The sequence below is a fragment of the Delphinus delphis genome, chromosome 2 (assembly GCF_949987515.2).
Source record: "Delphinus delphis chromosome 2, mDelDel1.2, whole genome shotgun sequence".
NCBI classification, from domain to species: Eukaryota; Metazoa; Chordata; class Mammalia; order Artiodactyla; family Delphinidae; genus Delphinus; species Delphinus delphis.
In genome coordinates this window covers 102,569,385-102,584,650 of record NC_082684.1, presented here as the reverse complement: position 1 = coordinate 102,584,650, position 15,266 = coordinate 102,569,385, and the positions used below count along the sequence as shown (strand labels likewise).

The following is a 15,266-nucleotide window of genomic DNA, read 5'->3' as shown; positions in this document are numbered from 1 at the left end:
GGAGGAAGAGGCAAAAGGCCTGGAGCTGGAGCTACAGGAGGGGCTGGAGGAGAACTGGGGACTTGGAAATTCTGCCTTCGGCCCAGCAAGGGGGCAGGGTGCTCGAGACGCCTCTCTCCTTTGCCACGGACTCCTGAGCAGGGCGTGGGAAACAAGGGCCTAGGAGGGGCTGGCTGGGCCGATCCTTTTTGGGCCTGGCCCCAAAGCTAGGCTTGCTCATTCTTCAAGCCCAATGTTTACGCTTTTACTGGTATCTCGACTTCTGGGTCAGGGCCTTCTCCTTCCATGGTGAACATAGAGAAGAAAGGGCAGAAAGAGGGACAAGAAAGCAGAAAAGGGCAATCTATGGGGAGAAGTCACATTCCAGCTGGTCCCTACTTCAGCGCTGAGCTCCCCTCACCAGATACGGTTCCCTGAGGAAGGGCCTGGTGGCACCAGTCTCGGCAATGTCCCTGCAGCACACGGTGTGCCAAGGGCTTCTGGTATTTCTGTATTTTTATATTTGCAATTGATGAATGTCGTCGCCTTGAATCCTGGCTCTCACGGAGTGGCGCCATGCATTTTTCCATTTAAGGTATCTTAGGGACAGCCCGTTCTCACTGCTCTATATTTAAACTGTGTGCTTACTCTACCCTTGGACCCCGACCCAGGCCCATACGGGATGAATCCCTCACGATCAGGACCGTGGGGTCCTGGGCTCCTGCTTACAAATGCAGTTTGAGGGACCTGCCTAAGTCTGACAAAGCTGTCAGGCCTCCATAAACAAACTCACCTCTGGAAGTCGTCAGAACGTTCTGGCCCTGGGGAGGCTGGTAACCCTCAGCAAAGAAACCCAAATATGCAAACCCAGCATTGCTCATAAAAATGATCTGAAGGGACGGCCACACCGCTCAGGCTAGACAGGAACAAGGGCTTCTGGACCACTCATGCCAAAGGAGACTGTGGTTCTCTCTGCAAACTCTTTTCAAAGATACCCATCCCACGAGGGCTGGGAGTTTAGGCCTACGTCCTACCTGTAGAGGCAGGAAGGACATATTCCTAGAGAAAGAGGGAAAAGCTCAGAGGGGCAGAAAGGGCTCATCCTAGCCCGCTGCTGCTTGTGGCTCTCTGGCTTGAATTCCTGTCTGAACAGAAACACCATCAGAAGGAGAGACTTCCTCACCACGGACCCAAGCTGCAGCTTTCCGAGGAATTAACCAAGTCCCTTTGCTCCGTTGGTGCGTCCGCTCTCCAAGTCACCCCCTCCCTCTCCAACCACCTGCTTATCATCCAGCAGCAGAGAGCCTGTGACCCTCCAGGACAGGCATGCTCTTCTGCTGTTTAACAAACCTGACTGCTAGAAAACTCCTTCCTGCACAAAACCAATTCTAACCCTAACACAGAGTGAGTTTCATCCTGTATGCGCACAGCAGCCCTGAGAATGTGTGACAGCATCTCCCGGGCTCTTCCCCCACGTCTGGTCCCAGCCTCTGGTTGAAGATCCCAATCTGTGTGTGACTATCACTCTGCCACCGTCAGAGGTGGATGAGATGCTCCCAGTGGGGGTGCTGTCCGAGGAGAGAGGAAGCCATGGTCACCCATCCTGGACACTAAATTCCCGTTAACGTAGCTCAGAACAACGTTTTATGTTTTGACAGCTGTGTCTCCCTGTTGACTCATATTCGACACAGTTTTTTTGACTTCTCTTTCTGATTCTAGATTTCACCCCCCTGCTGGTTAATCTCAATTGTTTCAGTGATTTCTCTGACCAGTAGAGGACAGAGGAATTCATAGTCCACAGGTAGAAATCACATCCTAGCATCTTTCCTTCCACTGCTGTCGTTCAGGTTAAGCCACGCAGAACAAAGAAGCTGCCGTGCTTGCAAACCTACTGGCCTATGGGGAGGGTCCTTCCGCTGTGGTCCAAGCCACCTGGGCCCCAGATCCTGTTGTCCATCATCTCTGTCCCCACGTTGCCACTCTCGCCAACAAACAAGCTGTTCTTGACCTCCTGCTTGGAGCCATCGTCATACGGGAAGGTCCCACCACTGTAGAGAGAAGACGTCCGGAATGAGACGTCCAGAGACAGCAACCCACAGGGTGCCAAGGGCAATGACTGGCTCTTACCTGGCCAGGGTCAGGCCAATGCCATTGTCAGCAAACCTGGGGACAAGAGCAGACAGTCAGTGAAGTCGTGGAGGGAAGGACTCCTCCCCGCCCTGCTGTCATACCGTGGATCCTGTGTAGGGGAGGGGTCTTTGCATAAGCACGGGGTTTGCTGAGGGAGCAGGCTTACACGTTCTGCGTAATGGGATCGCCTAGATCCCCACCCACACAGTGTCTGACTCCAAAGAGAAAAGAGTGAACGCAGGGGCTCCCAGCGTTTGGCGCCACGTTGCATTAGCAGCGTTCAGACTGGACTCCACGGGCCTCCCTCTCCAGCCCACCCCCACCTGTGATTCCAGGGCTCAGTGGGATACTGGACCAAAGGGACGTGGAAGGTCTTGCCACCCTCAGGACCAGCCCGCCCTGGGTAACGGTGGGGGTACATGGATGCCGTTCCATTGCCCGTAGCCATCCTCATTACTGTTTCAGCCACAGCAGGAAGGACCCTGATAGCTGATTTCTAACTTTCCCAGAAGTCAGGCGGACATTGGCCCTGAGAAGTAAGTTTGCAATTACACTGCAGCGATCTCATCAGCTCCCTTTTGCCGTTGTCCATTTTGCGGGCCAGGAGGAGCACGTGTCTGGAGGAAGTCTGGCTGTGAGTGATAAGGGGTCCCACAGAATCTGAGCCGAGCCTTGGGTCTGCACTGCCGTGGACCGTGGGTCCAGATATGGTGGCTGCCTTCACCTCCTTTGTCCCAGGGGTGAACATCCCCTCCAAGCGCCACTCTCTGCTTCCTAAACTCCGGTGGCTTCACGGCATCCAGAAACCTAAGCCCAATCCTTGCCCTCATGCTTCAGGCCCAAGTGAATGCACTTTCCCTCTGCTCCAGGGAGGGTCCCGGCCGCCTGAAGTCTCCCTAGTTCCCGGTTTGCTTCTGCGCGCCCTGTTCCCCGTCCTCCGGGACGCGTGCACTTCTCCCTGTCTGAAGCCCATCCAGTTCAAATTCACCGTTCAAGGCCCGCCTTCCAGGGCCCTGTGCTCTCTAGTTCTCTCCCAGGACTCCCTGATTTTTGTTTCCCAGGCTCTTCATGGTTTTTCCTTACCACCGCTGTCCCCCAGTGCTCTGCCCAAGGTCCTCTTGTTCTGCACTGTGCCCCTGGGGACGGCATGAGGACTCACAGCCTCCACCCCTACCAGTCTGCTGGTGACTCTAAAATCAGCCGCCCTTCCCCCCTGCACTTCCAGACTTTGGTGTATTTCCACGGGGGTATCCCAAAAGCATCTCAAACTTAACACACATAAAGCAAAACAGTTACCGTCCACCCAAGCCTGTTCCCTCTCCCGAAGCGCATTTTCACCTAAGTTCTCACTGTAACTCCTTCTCCTCTGGACCACTGCCGTATTATTAGTCGTCCCTCCCACTTCTAGGAGTGCCTCCACCCACGGAGTGGTTTGCTGGAGCGACCTTCCTAAGAAACGGACACCATGGCCAAAGGCTCAAAGCTTCTCAAGGGATCCCCATCTTCTGTCAGCCCCTGGCTGTGCCCACTCACGGGACGACAACCTCTGCACCAGCCAGATTCTGGGCTACCTTGGAAGGAGGCTGGGGAAGGGTTAGAAGATCCAGCCCCGCTGGCAGGGGAGTGCTTCACAATTTGTCTTTCGGCCGCAAGTCTGGCATCCACTCCCTCTACGGGGACCTGAACTTCCAGCAATCTAGACATTCATTGGAGGCAGAACACCGCAGAGAAGTTTAGCTTTGACCCCCATCTGTTTCCTCTTTCATTCACCTCTTGCATAATTTCTCTCTCAAGTGGCCTTGGGCCTCTATTCTAGGGATGAGCAGCTCTTCTCATTGACTAGCGTCTTGTGTTGCGGGAAAGTTCTTCCTGCTACTGAGTGGAAATCAGCCCAGGTCTGCAACCTCTGCTCTCTAGAGCCACTCAGAGCAAGCCTGCCTCCCGTCTGACACCCTAAACGCCCTTCAGAAGCCCAGAAGAGGCTCTCTTCTTCCCTTTCCCCTCTCCCCAAAACTCTCAAAATCCTCTTCTATCCCTTCCTCTCTTCTCTGACCCCACAAAAAAACCCGCCCCGGTTTCTCTGCCAGCGACATTCCTTTTCCATCCCTGTGTGTGTCTGGCTCTCTCTGGGGTCCATCCATGGGTCAGTGTCTGTCTTGCCCAGGCCTCTGCTTTTCTGAGAAGCCTTTACACATGTGAGCGTGTGTGTGTGTGTGTGTGTGTGTGTGTGTGAAATCTGTTTCTCTCCTCACACACTCTCACTTCCTCTTGCTCCTTTCACAAGCAAGTCTCCCTTCACTTCTCCTTTAACTGGTCATGATAAAATGGAGAAATACACTTATTTCCCATGTAGAGTTTCTGATTCCCATTTTTTAACAGTAAGGGGAGTTGAGGAGAACATTTACATGCTACTCCCTTAGCGGAAGTCCCAACTCAGCTGCCGGTCCCTCCGGCTCTTGTCCAGTGTGGGCCGTGGCTCTCCATGGGGACCTTATATCAGAACTCGGGGTTCCTCGTCTTTTTCCTCTGCGCCTTGGAGTCTGATGTGCTGGTATTTGAAGTCCCAGTTCAACTATTCACCTTTCGGAAAATTCATTCAACTGAGCCTCATTGTCTAAGATGGAGATGAGAATTTATATCTCCAAGAAACATGGTAAGAAATAAATGCAGCCAAGGATCCAGCACACAGAAGGTACCTAGAAAGTGTCGGTTTCCTTCCTGCTTCCTTCCTTCCTTTCGCTGACTGGTTATATGACAAGTTACGTGACTTACAGCCAAGCCCAGTGACTATTTGGGGGCAAGTCATGCCCCACAACCCTTGGCACGGTGGGCTGAAGACACATGCTGCTTCTAGGGGGTTCTCTGGGTCACTGCCCGCTGCCATTCCATGCTTCTGCCTGGGTGGGCGACCAGAAGGTCAAACATCGGTATGTCTGGATTCCTCTCTCTGTCTCGCTCGTGTCTGTCCCCTGCCCAGGGGAGGAGCATCGTCCCACGCTGTGCCAACGTCACACTCACCGGCAGCTGTCCAGCCACACGTCCCCGCCACGCAGCCAGGCCCCATGGTCCTGGTTCTTGTAGGCAGTGAAGTGCTTGATGATGGCCGGCTCCCGGGGCTTCAGCGGGTCAGCGTCCTGGTGGGGGCTGTACCTGGAACAGAGCATGGGGAGGCACAGGTGGCCGTGTTGAGGGGACGCCTGAACTGACTGCCTTCTGGGCAGTGAGTTTCTCTCTGCTTATGGTGCCCGGAAGACTCGGGCTAAACAGCAACCGACTCACACCCCCTGGGCTCTGCAGGGAACTTCCTGAGCTTGGTGCGGAAATCAGAGGTCTTTTCCCCAGGGTCCAGCCCCATGCATCCTACAGACATGTCACTGCTCTTGTTATCATCACCACTGGGGAACCCCGCCGCCCCAAGGAGGGGTCAAATCACAGAAGGAAGTTCAGACAGCCAGTCCCAAGCCTGGCATGTAATGCAGCCCTGTGGCCGGGAAGGGGAGTCTGAGGTGCCCAGCTCTCTACTCCCCTGGGGGTAACCTTGACCTGGTGCCTTTCCTGGGCTTCTACATCTTAGCCACCAAATGGAGCACTGAGCCTGGGTGCTCCTGATGTCTTCCATGTCATGCCTTCCATGGACATGATCATGTCATTGGTGTTACCCACTTTTTTTTTTTTTTTGTGGTATGCGGGCCTCTCACTGCTGCAGCCTCTCCCGTTGTGGACCACAGGCTCCGGACGCGCAGGCTCAGCGGCCATGGCTCACGGGCCCAGCCGCTCCGCGGCATGTGGGATCTTTGCGGTCCGGGGCACGAACCCGTGTCCCCTGCATCGGCAGGCGGACTCTCAACCACTGCGCCACCAGGGAAGTCCTCGGTGTTACCCACTTTTGACAGAGACCAAGCACTTGGTCTCCTTAAAGGGTACTGATTTTCCTAGCTACCTTGAGGTTTTGACAGCATCTCTTAAAAGCAGCTCCTGGCCTTGGGCTGAGCTCCAGATGTACCTATAGGTACAACCTGAATGTTCCTATTAAATTGATAGCGAAATTCCTCCCTTCTTTTCTCTTCACCTTTTTATCCTGGTCCAACCTGCTGGGGCCCTGGCCAGTCCTGTCAACTTATCAAAAAGCAGGTATTGGATTTTGCTGATTTTTTTAGAAACCTCTCAGAATTTCTTTTCCCATCAGCTGGTGAAGCCTCAGCCCTGACTCAGATTTGGCCCTGCTCGATGTTCACCATGGTACCCCCAGCAACGAGCTCCATGCGCAGCACACAGAACGTGCCCATAGAATTACCTGGCGGAGATAATGGAGAGGAAGGGCCGCTTGTCCTTGGCGGAGGCCTGGGTAGTTTTGACCCCGTTGTCTATGATCATGCCAGCCTGGGGAGAGGGGACATTCAGGGACACATGAGCTCGGACAGCAGATTGCAGGCATCTTCTCACACCCAGCCTCACTGCGTACTCTTGAATGCTCCAGTGAAACCAGCTTCCCTCTCAGGACGCATTAATAGAAGTAGGGGGTCTGCAACGAGGGAGGTGAAGAACCTGCATTGCTCTGCATTGCTCAAGTCAAATCTGGAATAAGGTGTCCTCTTGGAGGTACAGATGAGGACCTTGAGGTTTAGAGGGGTTAAGTATCTTGTCCAAGGCCACACAGCGAAGTCCATGCCCCAAACTCACACTGCATTGGGCAGTTATAAGCCCAGGCCCCAAATTGAGGATGACAGATATGATTTCTTGGGAAATGTGTCTGCAGTGATGCAAAGAAGATGCCGAACTTAAGTCCCGTCTTTACCTTGGGGCAGGGGTCTGGGAGCCTTCCCCAGTCTTGTCTTGGCTGTCGCCTGACCCAAGGAAAGAACCTCGCTTTCTTATTTGGCTCCAAAGGTGTCCACTTTGTCAGCCATGGGTGAGTGGGAGTGAGGCTGCCCAGTGAGGCCCCGTTCAGTCCGCCTTCAGGGCTGGATTCCCTTGGCCTCCTAGGGAGGCTTGGACTCCTTCTTTACAGAACTGGAGGACACTGGCTATTGTGATCTTCAACTGACTTCTAATTAAGCAGTGGTGATGGGAGTCAAGAGAAGTGGGACTTGATTCCCAGTTGTTCTCTCATGAGCTAGGACCTTAGGTAAATCCCTTCACCTCTCGGGCCTCAGTTGCAGTCTGTGTAAGATGGGATGATAACACTGAATTCCTGCTGTGAGGACCAAATAAGAGAAGCCACGTGAAGAGTCTGGGAGCAGGACCCTCACACGGTGGCACGGAGTCAGGGCTCACCAGGCGTGAACACCACGCGCGGGGCTCCTCCTTGGCTCGGAACCCATCGGAATCCAGGCAGCGGAATCCATCCAGCTCGAGGATCCTCTTTGCTCCTTTCCCACCCTGCCACCCCCGAGGGCCCCTCCCTCCATCTGTGGCCAGGAGTCCTTGCCTAGTTCCCTGTTGGAAACCATCCTCCCTCACGTGTTCCTCCCCTTTCCAACCTCTCCAAACATCCAGGTACTGCGTGGCCTACCTGCGGCTCATAGGAAGGCTTCTCAACGAAGGGATCTCGACAAGGAGTACCGCCCCTGCTTCCCACAGCCCCCAGAGCCTCTGCACCTGCTCCGTAAGGAGACGGCTCTCCCAGGCACACCCCACCTCCTAGCTGTATACACAGGTCTATTCTGAGATTACTTCTCATCTTCATGGGCTTCTCCCTAGTTGAGTCTCTTTGGTTTTGACACTGAATGTATCCATTCTCCTCTAGGACCCTCTGTTTCTTCATCTGTACCACTAGGGAGCGGCCCAGAAGAACAGCCTTGACATTCGGGCCTCTATCTGCACACTGCCCCTGCGTCCCCAAGACCACCTCTGTCCCCAGCACAGCATCGCTGGTCTCAGCCTTGCTTCCCAGCTCCATTCCCACGTGCCCATGACTCTGGTCTGTCTGGATGCTGTCCTCAACGGGGGGCCCTTGACACACCCGAGAGCCCAGTCCCTTTCCCCAGCACCTCGCTTGGTGCTGGACACACAGAACTACTGATGAGCAAACGAAGATGACAGAAATGTCTGTTTTCCACCTGCCTCCCTAGCACTGCATGGATGGAGGACCCGCTTCCCAGAAAAAAAAAGCGACCAGAGGAGAGGATGCTAATGCTACCTTCATCTTCCTGCAGAACCAGGTCCTGACCTTCCCTAGCTCACAGATCAGGCCTGGCTTTTTGGGGTCACCACCGCTCCCATCCCCAAGTGAACTGCGAAATCGAACTCAGGGGCCCAGCTCCGGGGCTGCCAGGGGGAGCTGTGGCTCTTCCAGCTCTAATTATGCACAGGCCTGGGAAGAAGGACCAGTGGGCGGGCGGGGAGGCCCGGAAGGACTTACCCGGTAGTTGGAGTGTGCTCGGTTGTTAAGGAACTTTCCCAATGGGATGTGCTCTGAATAACCTGGGGAGTACATTCCGGCCGAGGGGCCCGTCGGTACGTGGTGAAAAATGAACCAAAATCCAGTTTCCTGGTGGAGGAGGACATGGGGGGAAAGCCACAGAATTCAGCACCAGGGAGCTTCTTGTTGGGGTGACTGGATGGCCCAAACTAGGGGTGGGCCTAGCACTATCACTCAAATGGCCCCAACGCCCATTCCCAGACACACCCGCGGGAAACAGCGAGAAGTTTGAGGCGAATATATTTTGGGGGGTGGGCGTCCATCCTGACTGTTAAAACCCTTCTGTGGTCCTACTGTATCTGTGGTCCTACTGTATCAGCCATGGGTGCCAAATGGCTGGATTTCAGAGTCACTGCCGGGGTCAATCTCCCCCTCCTGACACATAATGGGAGGATTGCCTGAGTGTCCTTGGCTTTACCCTTTTATTCTGCAGATATGGAAGCTGAGGCCCAGAGACGGCACCTGACCTGCTCCCCAGGAAGGTAAGCAGCATGAAGGGGTGGGTAAGGGCAGGGCTGTGTAGACAGAATACCGTGTTTGTATCCTGTGCATGTCCCTGCCTAACTTTCCTCCCCACCATAGTACAAACCTCATAGGGTTGACACAAGAATTAAATTATTGGAGCTTATGGGACATCCCTGGAAGTCCAGGGGTTAAGACTCCACGCTCCCAAAGCAGGGGCACAGGTTCAATCCCTGGATGGGGAACTAAGATCCCGCATGCGGCGTGGCACGGCCAAAAATAAATAAATATAAGTAAATGAGCTTGTGCAAACACCACACACAAAAAATAAAGTGTGAAAAATATAATTTAAAAATTTGAGCTTAGAACACGGATGTGCCAGGCATCTAATAAGGCTATTGATTACTCATTAGCTACGGTCACCAGTGTGACGAAAGGCCAGAGTCCATCTGCCTCCCAAGCTGGCTCTCCCCTCTTCACGCTAAGCCTGACTGCACGGATACCTAGACTGGGGGCTCAGGGCACACATCTTTCAGGGTTGGCCCCGGCCATCTCCTCTCCCCCAGCCCCACCCGAAAAAGGGATGTTTCTGCTCACCTCGGATCCCGCAGCAGCACAGTTTATGAGGTTGTTGTTGGGATTGGCCATCCAGAAGGTGGACACAGCACTGTGGGCGGGGGGCAGAGATTGAATGGCGTCAGACAGAGGGCTACTGGCTCCCACCTTGCTGCCTGGGGCGGAGGGGTGGCCCATGTCAGGGACTCTAACATTGCTTTGATGAGCCTCTTATCAGTGATTTGAGATGCCCTTGATTTGCTCATCTGAAACCCAGTTTTCTCATTAAACTGGGGTACATTTATGTCTTTAACACGTTCAGAATTTGCATGGGGCATGGCTCTTGAAGGTATAAGCACGTTTGTGAGTTAAATCTGAGATGGATCCTAGAAGAAATGTAAGTCAGGAGAACCTAGAAAAATGGCTGTCTCTGAGGGAGAGGCCCTGGACTCAGAAGGCTGATTGTACGGGAAGCTCTCCCTCTCTTGCTCTCTCTCTCTCTCTCTCTGTCTCTGACTCTCTCATGTCAAGAAACAGACCAGCGCAGCCGGTGCCCACGTGTACACGCTGTGGGCTCCGAGGTGGCAGCCCGCTTCCTCTCCTCAAAGGAGCACCGTGTGGCCTCAGGGAAAGCCCGAGGATGAGAACCGTGGTTCTCTTTGGCCAAAAACGACGCCTGTGAGGCACACTGAGCAGGGAGAAGTCGAAAACACACTCCTGCCCTCTGTCTGAGCAGCTGAGAGCCTTGGGTGGTCAAGGGCTGTGAGGTCTAAGCCGCTCGGGAACCCAAGAGTGAGAAGTCAGACGCAGGGCTGGGAAGTCGTGTGCGCACGTGCACACAGGCCCGGCGCGGGGCAGGGCAGGGAAAGGGAGGTGCTTACTTGCAGTCCTGCCTGGGCTTGGGGATGTACCCCGGGTAGGAGTCTTCTGTGATCATCTTGCACATCTTGCTGTCACGGTCGGAGGGGAGGAGGGTTCCAGACTTGACAAGGAGGCCGAGGCAGTGCTCAAAGGTGTTGCGTTCCTCTGGCCCATCTTCCGTGAAGAAGCAGTGGCCCAAAGAATTATAGCCCACAACGTCCTTGACCTGCAGGGGTCAAGACAGAGCGACAGTTCGCCCAGCGCCATTACTCATGTGCTCATTCAGCCACTCAACAAACGTCAAACAACCTAAGCCAGGCACCGGGCTCTGAGAGGGGATCTGGGGGGTTGGAGGTGGACCTGACATGGGTACGACAGAGCCGTGACTTTGAAGTCCTTTCCAGTTGGAGGTGTTGCAGCTGAGCCTTCACGGGGTGGGGAGAAGAACAAACCGCTAGAGGTGGGCCCGACTGGAGACCGGGGACGAGGCCTTGGGAGCCTAATCTGGTGAGGACACGGCGAGTACACTGCTCACGAGGACTTCATGTGGAGGTCCCACCAGAAAGGGGGGTAGGGAGAGCTCCGTCTGAGCCAGGCCAGGGGGGCTTCTTAGTAAGGCTGGTTCCTCACGGTGCCCTCTCCCGTGGAGGCCAGCCAGCTTTGAAGCCTGCAACCACAACGAGCCACACTTGCAGAAAACCAGAAAATGCTGCAAACTCCAGCTCTTCAATATCCTTCTTGGAATCACAGTCAGTGGGCCGAGTGGAGAAACCACTTGAAGGCATGGAGAGACGCGGAGTGCGGCCTTAGCTGTGCCCACAAGCATCACAGGCTCTCAGACAAGTCTGCCAACCTCTCGCCAACACACTTTGCCCACCACACAATGGAGGAGTCCAAGTCCAGGATCTCCGAGGCCCCTTCCGGGTCTGAATGTCTATGAACTCATCAGTCTGAGAACGAGAAGGTGGGTAGAGGGCCTCTGGCCTGAGCCCTAGCTCCCTTTCTCAAGCAGGGCTCTGTTCACGGGCATCCCTGACAAACGGGCATCGTGCTTCACTTGAACACCCCATAGGTGAGATGCACGCTACCGTCCAAGGTGCCCTGTCCACAGCGGGGCATGAGGATGGTGAGAAACACCATCTGAGATCTTCCATCCTCATGCCCACCCCCGGCGTCCTGACTGCCCAGTGATGTCACCCAACCAGGGAAGCTGCTGCTCCCCTATGACACCATTCTACCCACACCTAGTAAGTACCCACTGCTGCACCAGGCCCTGAGAAATTCACACATCATCCCCAAACAACTCCCCTGTCGGCACTGTTACCATTTCGAGGGGCGTCCTGTACATCGTAGGAAGTTTAGCAACATCCCTCGTCCCCTACCCACTAGATGCCAGCAGGACCTTCTCAGCTGTGACAACCAAAAACGTCTCCAGGCGTTCATGGCCAAGTATTCCACTGGGGAAGGGAGGTGAAAAAATTGTCCCTGAGAAGCACTAATCGAGGGTAAACACCCCAATTCCCTCCAGAGCCTTTTCTATGGCAAATCTTACCTACTCCCCAACTCCCAGGCAGACACGCTCTAGAAGCATCCAGAACTAGGACCCTTTATGTCCCAGCGCTGGCCTGGGCTCTTATATCTTTTAATCTTGCTGAAATCTTACATAATCCTGTACTAATTTTTTTCAGAGATGAGGAAAAGGAGACTCAGAAAGGTTGAGTGATTTGCCCAAGGTCACAAAACCCACATGTGCAAAGCCAGGGTTGGAACCCCAGTTTTCTTTTTTTTGTTTTTTTGTTTTTTTTGCAGTACGCGGGCCTCTCACTGCTGTGGCCTGTCGTGTTGCGGAGCACAGGCTCCGGACACGCAGGCTCAGCGGCCATGGCTCACGGGCCCAGCCGCTCCGCGGCATGTGGGATCCTCCCGGACTGGGGCACGAACCCGCATCCCCTGCATCGGCAGGCGGACTCCCAACCACTGCGCCACCAGGGAAGCCCCCTGGAACCCCAGTTTTCTGACTGTGTCCATTCACCCATGAGGACGGAGCACAGGCACAACTGCCCTATTCCAGGCAAGCTCTTCGTTTTCTCAAACGAGGATCGCCGCCTTAATCTTTGGTAATAGGCAAGGGCGTGATCTTGAATGCTACTCAGTGCACCAATAAGCATTTTAGTCAATACCAAGGTCATGCAATGGGACTGCTTCCTTTCCTCCTAGTGAGCTAGGGAAGTTTGTTGCAAATCGCCTGGAAAGACAAGCATGGGAGGAACAGGCAAGAAAAACGTGGGCTGCTCGTGCTGGCAGGGACATCGAGAGCAAGTTCAATGCCTTCACGTTACAGAGGAGGACACTCAGGCCCAGCGGAGGGACATGGAACAGTGTTCAGACCCGGGCCCGTAGCTCCTTTTAAATCCTAGGCACCCAGGTGCCCGCCGTCTGGATCGCACTTTGGGTGTCCTCTGAATGCAAGTGAATAATGAATTGGGTACATTCTTATTCTAACAAATGCCTGAATAAGAAATTCCCTCCAGGCCCCTTGAGGTGTGCTCTGGAGAGAAAAACCCTTTCGGAAAGGAATAAAAATAACTACTGTTTACTGTGAAATGTTTTACATATATTATCTCATTTAATCCTTATCGAAACTACTATTCCCTTTCTACTGATAGCACCGAGACTTAGAAAGCTGCCCGAGTCACTTCTCTTGCAAGGACGGATTGAGACTTGCTTCTCCATCTGTCTGATCCAAAACCTGTGTCCTAATCAATTCTCAACAGCACCAGAAAAGAAACCTCCCATCTTGTGTTGCATTTCTTGCTTCTCGTTAGTAGTGGGGTGAGGTGGCATACAGAGTCCAGAGAGAAGCATGATAAGGTCGAAGAAAGCCCTGGGCTGGGAGTAGAAGACACAAGTTCAAGTTTGGTTTCATCACAAACTTGCGGTGTCATTTGCCTGAGTGTCCTTAGGGGGACTTCTGAAATCCCTTCCAGCTCTGACACTGTACGATTGTTCTTCCTTAGAACATTTCCCAGAATTAGCTACTTAAACTGTGACATAGCTTGAGATGGACAGACAGAGATGACAGACAGATAGGTAGATAGTAAGTAGCTGGATGAACACACATACGTATGGACTTACGGGTGCTCACTGAATCCCCTCGCATGCTATCCAGAAGCAGTGTGTAAGCTCCCTGCCATTCTCTTGCACAAACTGTATTTTCCCTTTGTCCTTCTGGACATATTCCCTTATGACTGACAATCATGAGAACGATTCCTGAGAGCTGTTTTAAGTCTTCAGCTGTTGTTAGGTGGAGTCTAGGCATGACATTGTGAAGGATGAAACTCCCCAGCTCTCAGGAACTGCTTCAATTAGGGTGACCATTTAGTTTATTGTCTGAACCAGGACATTATCGAGAGTGAAAGGGGGTACCGTGAGTCATTAATCTGGGATAGCAGGCGTAAAATGGAACTGTTCTTTGCAAATCAGGGCATAGAGTCACCCCAAGTGATGACTTCCCCCTGAAACCTGTACACAGTACGAACAAGAAATTACTGTTTAAAACAAATACACACAGAAATGAGCTATATGTCTGATTCTGCCTTCTAGGGTGGGTATGATATGATTCATCTTAGTGAGAAACCTGGCTACAAATAGGATCCTATTAAAAGAAAGACTGTAATTTCTGAGCTTCTGCTGTTTACTTTTCTTTTCTATTTTTCTTTTCTTTTTTTTTCTTGAGCTGCTAAAGAAAAGAGCCTTGGAGTAGGTGGTAATTTGCTTTGCAGGGTGTGTTAATGAGTTTCTGAATATGCAAATAGAAGCTGGGAAAGGAAACGGAGAAACCAATCACTCTGCCTAATAAGGAGAAGAATGTGTTTTTTGTTGTTGTTTTGCCCCGCTGTGTGGCATGTGGGATCTTAGTTCCCCAACCAGGGATCTAACTCGTGCGCAGAGTCCCAACCACTGGACTGCCAGGGAAGTCCCTAGAATGAGTTTTTAAGGCGGCCCAGGAGCAGTGGGGGAGGAGAAGGAAGGACCCCCGCAGCCAGGTGGAGGGGAGGGGAGGGGAGGGTTTAAGAAGAGGGACCTGTTTCTCCATTTCCAGTTGATTTCTGTGCTGACCTATGATGCACCCTACCTCCTTCCCATCTCTTTCCCACTCTGCCAGCGGAAGCCCTGGCCAGTGAAACTTTGTGGGGAAACAAGCCCAGGAGTCTGGGTTCCTCATTTGGGCTCAGGAGGGAAGGAGAGATGAGAGCATCTCATGAAGCAAGAAATGAGTGAGACCGAATTCAAGAAACTGGAAAAAGGGGAAACCAGGGAAAACAGAAGCCTCGCCCACAATCCCCAGAGCTCTGAGACTGGGACAGAGGGCACTGAGTTTCCCACCAAAGAGGTAAAGGAGCTCCAGTCCTCTTTAGTGGAAAGCCAAAGGGAAGGTGTCTCCCTAAGGCTGGAGGGCTTGAGGACTGGCTGCAATCCATGTAGGGCGCCCCCTGCATAGTCAATGTGGCAGCCTGTTGAGGACATCCCGGTTGCTACTGGAGGACATCCTGGCCTGCTACTGGAGGTAACACATCTGGAGCAGTGAATGAGGTGAGAAAGAAAGACAGGACATGTTTACTTCTCCCATCCACTCTGCAGTAAAAAAGGAAAAGAGGAGAAAACAGGCAGAATCCGTACAGGAGTCTTTTTCACCTTTCTCAAGAGAACTGGAATGGAGTCATTGTCTTCCAGGAAGGAACACTTAGGTGACCCCCGTGCCCTGCCTCAGAGCTCAGAAACACACAGTAAGATGTAGCGTGAGCCCATCTTACACCCACAGCTGTCCACCCCGCGGATAATGTGCGGTAGCCCCTTC

At 53.2% G+C, this 15,266-nt stretch overlaps 1 protein-coding gene across 1 annotated transcript in view; it reads right to left on the bottom strand.

Moving 5' to 3' along the window:
• Positions 1-15,266, bottom strand: part of CEMIP (cell migration inducing hyaluronidase 1) — a 163,160-nt gene that overhangs the window by 20,343 nt on the left and 127,551 nt on the right. Inside the window, exons 14-20 of the mRNA XM_060005332.1 lie at positions 10,429-10,634; positions 9,590-9,659; positions 8,471-8,599; positions 6,404-6,489; positions 5,128-5,259; positions 2,107-2,142; positions 1,872-2,027 (exon numbers count right to left, since the gene is read on the bottom strand). Of these exons, the coding sequence (XP_059861315.1) occupies positions 1,872-2,027; positions 2,107-2,142; positions 5,128-5,259; positions 6,404-6,489; positions 8,471-8,599; positions 9,590-9,659; positions 10,429-10,634 (815 nt within the window). The remainder of the gene's footprint in view (positions 1-1,871; positions 2,028-2,106; positions 2,143-5,127; positions 5,260-6,403; positions 6,490-8,470; positions 8,600-9,589; positions 9,660-10,428; positions 10,635-15,266) is intronic.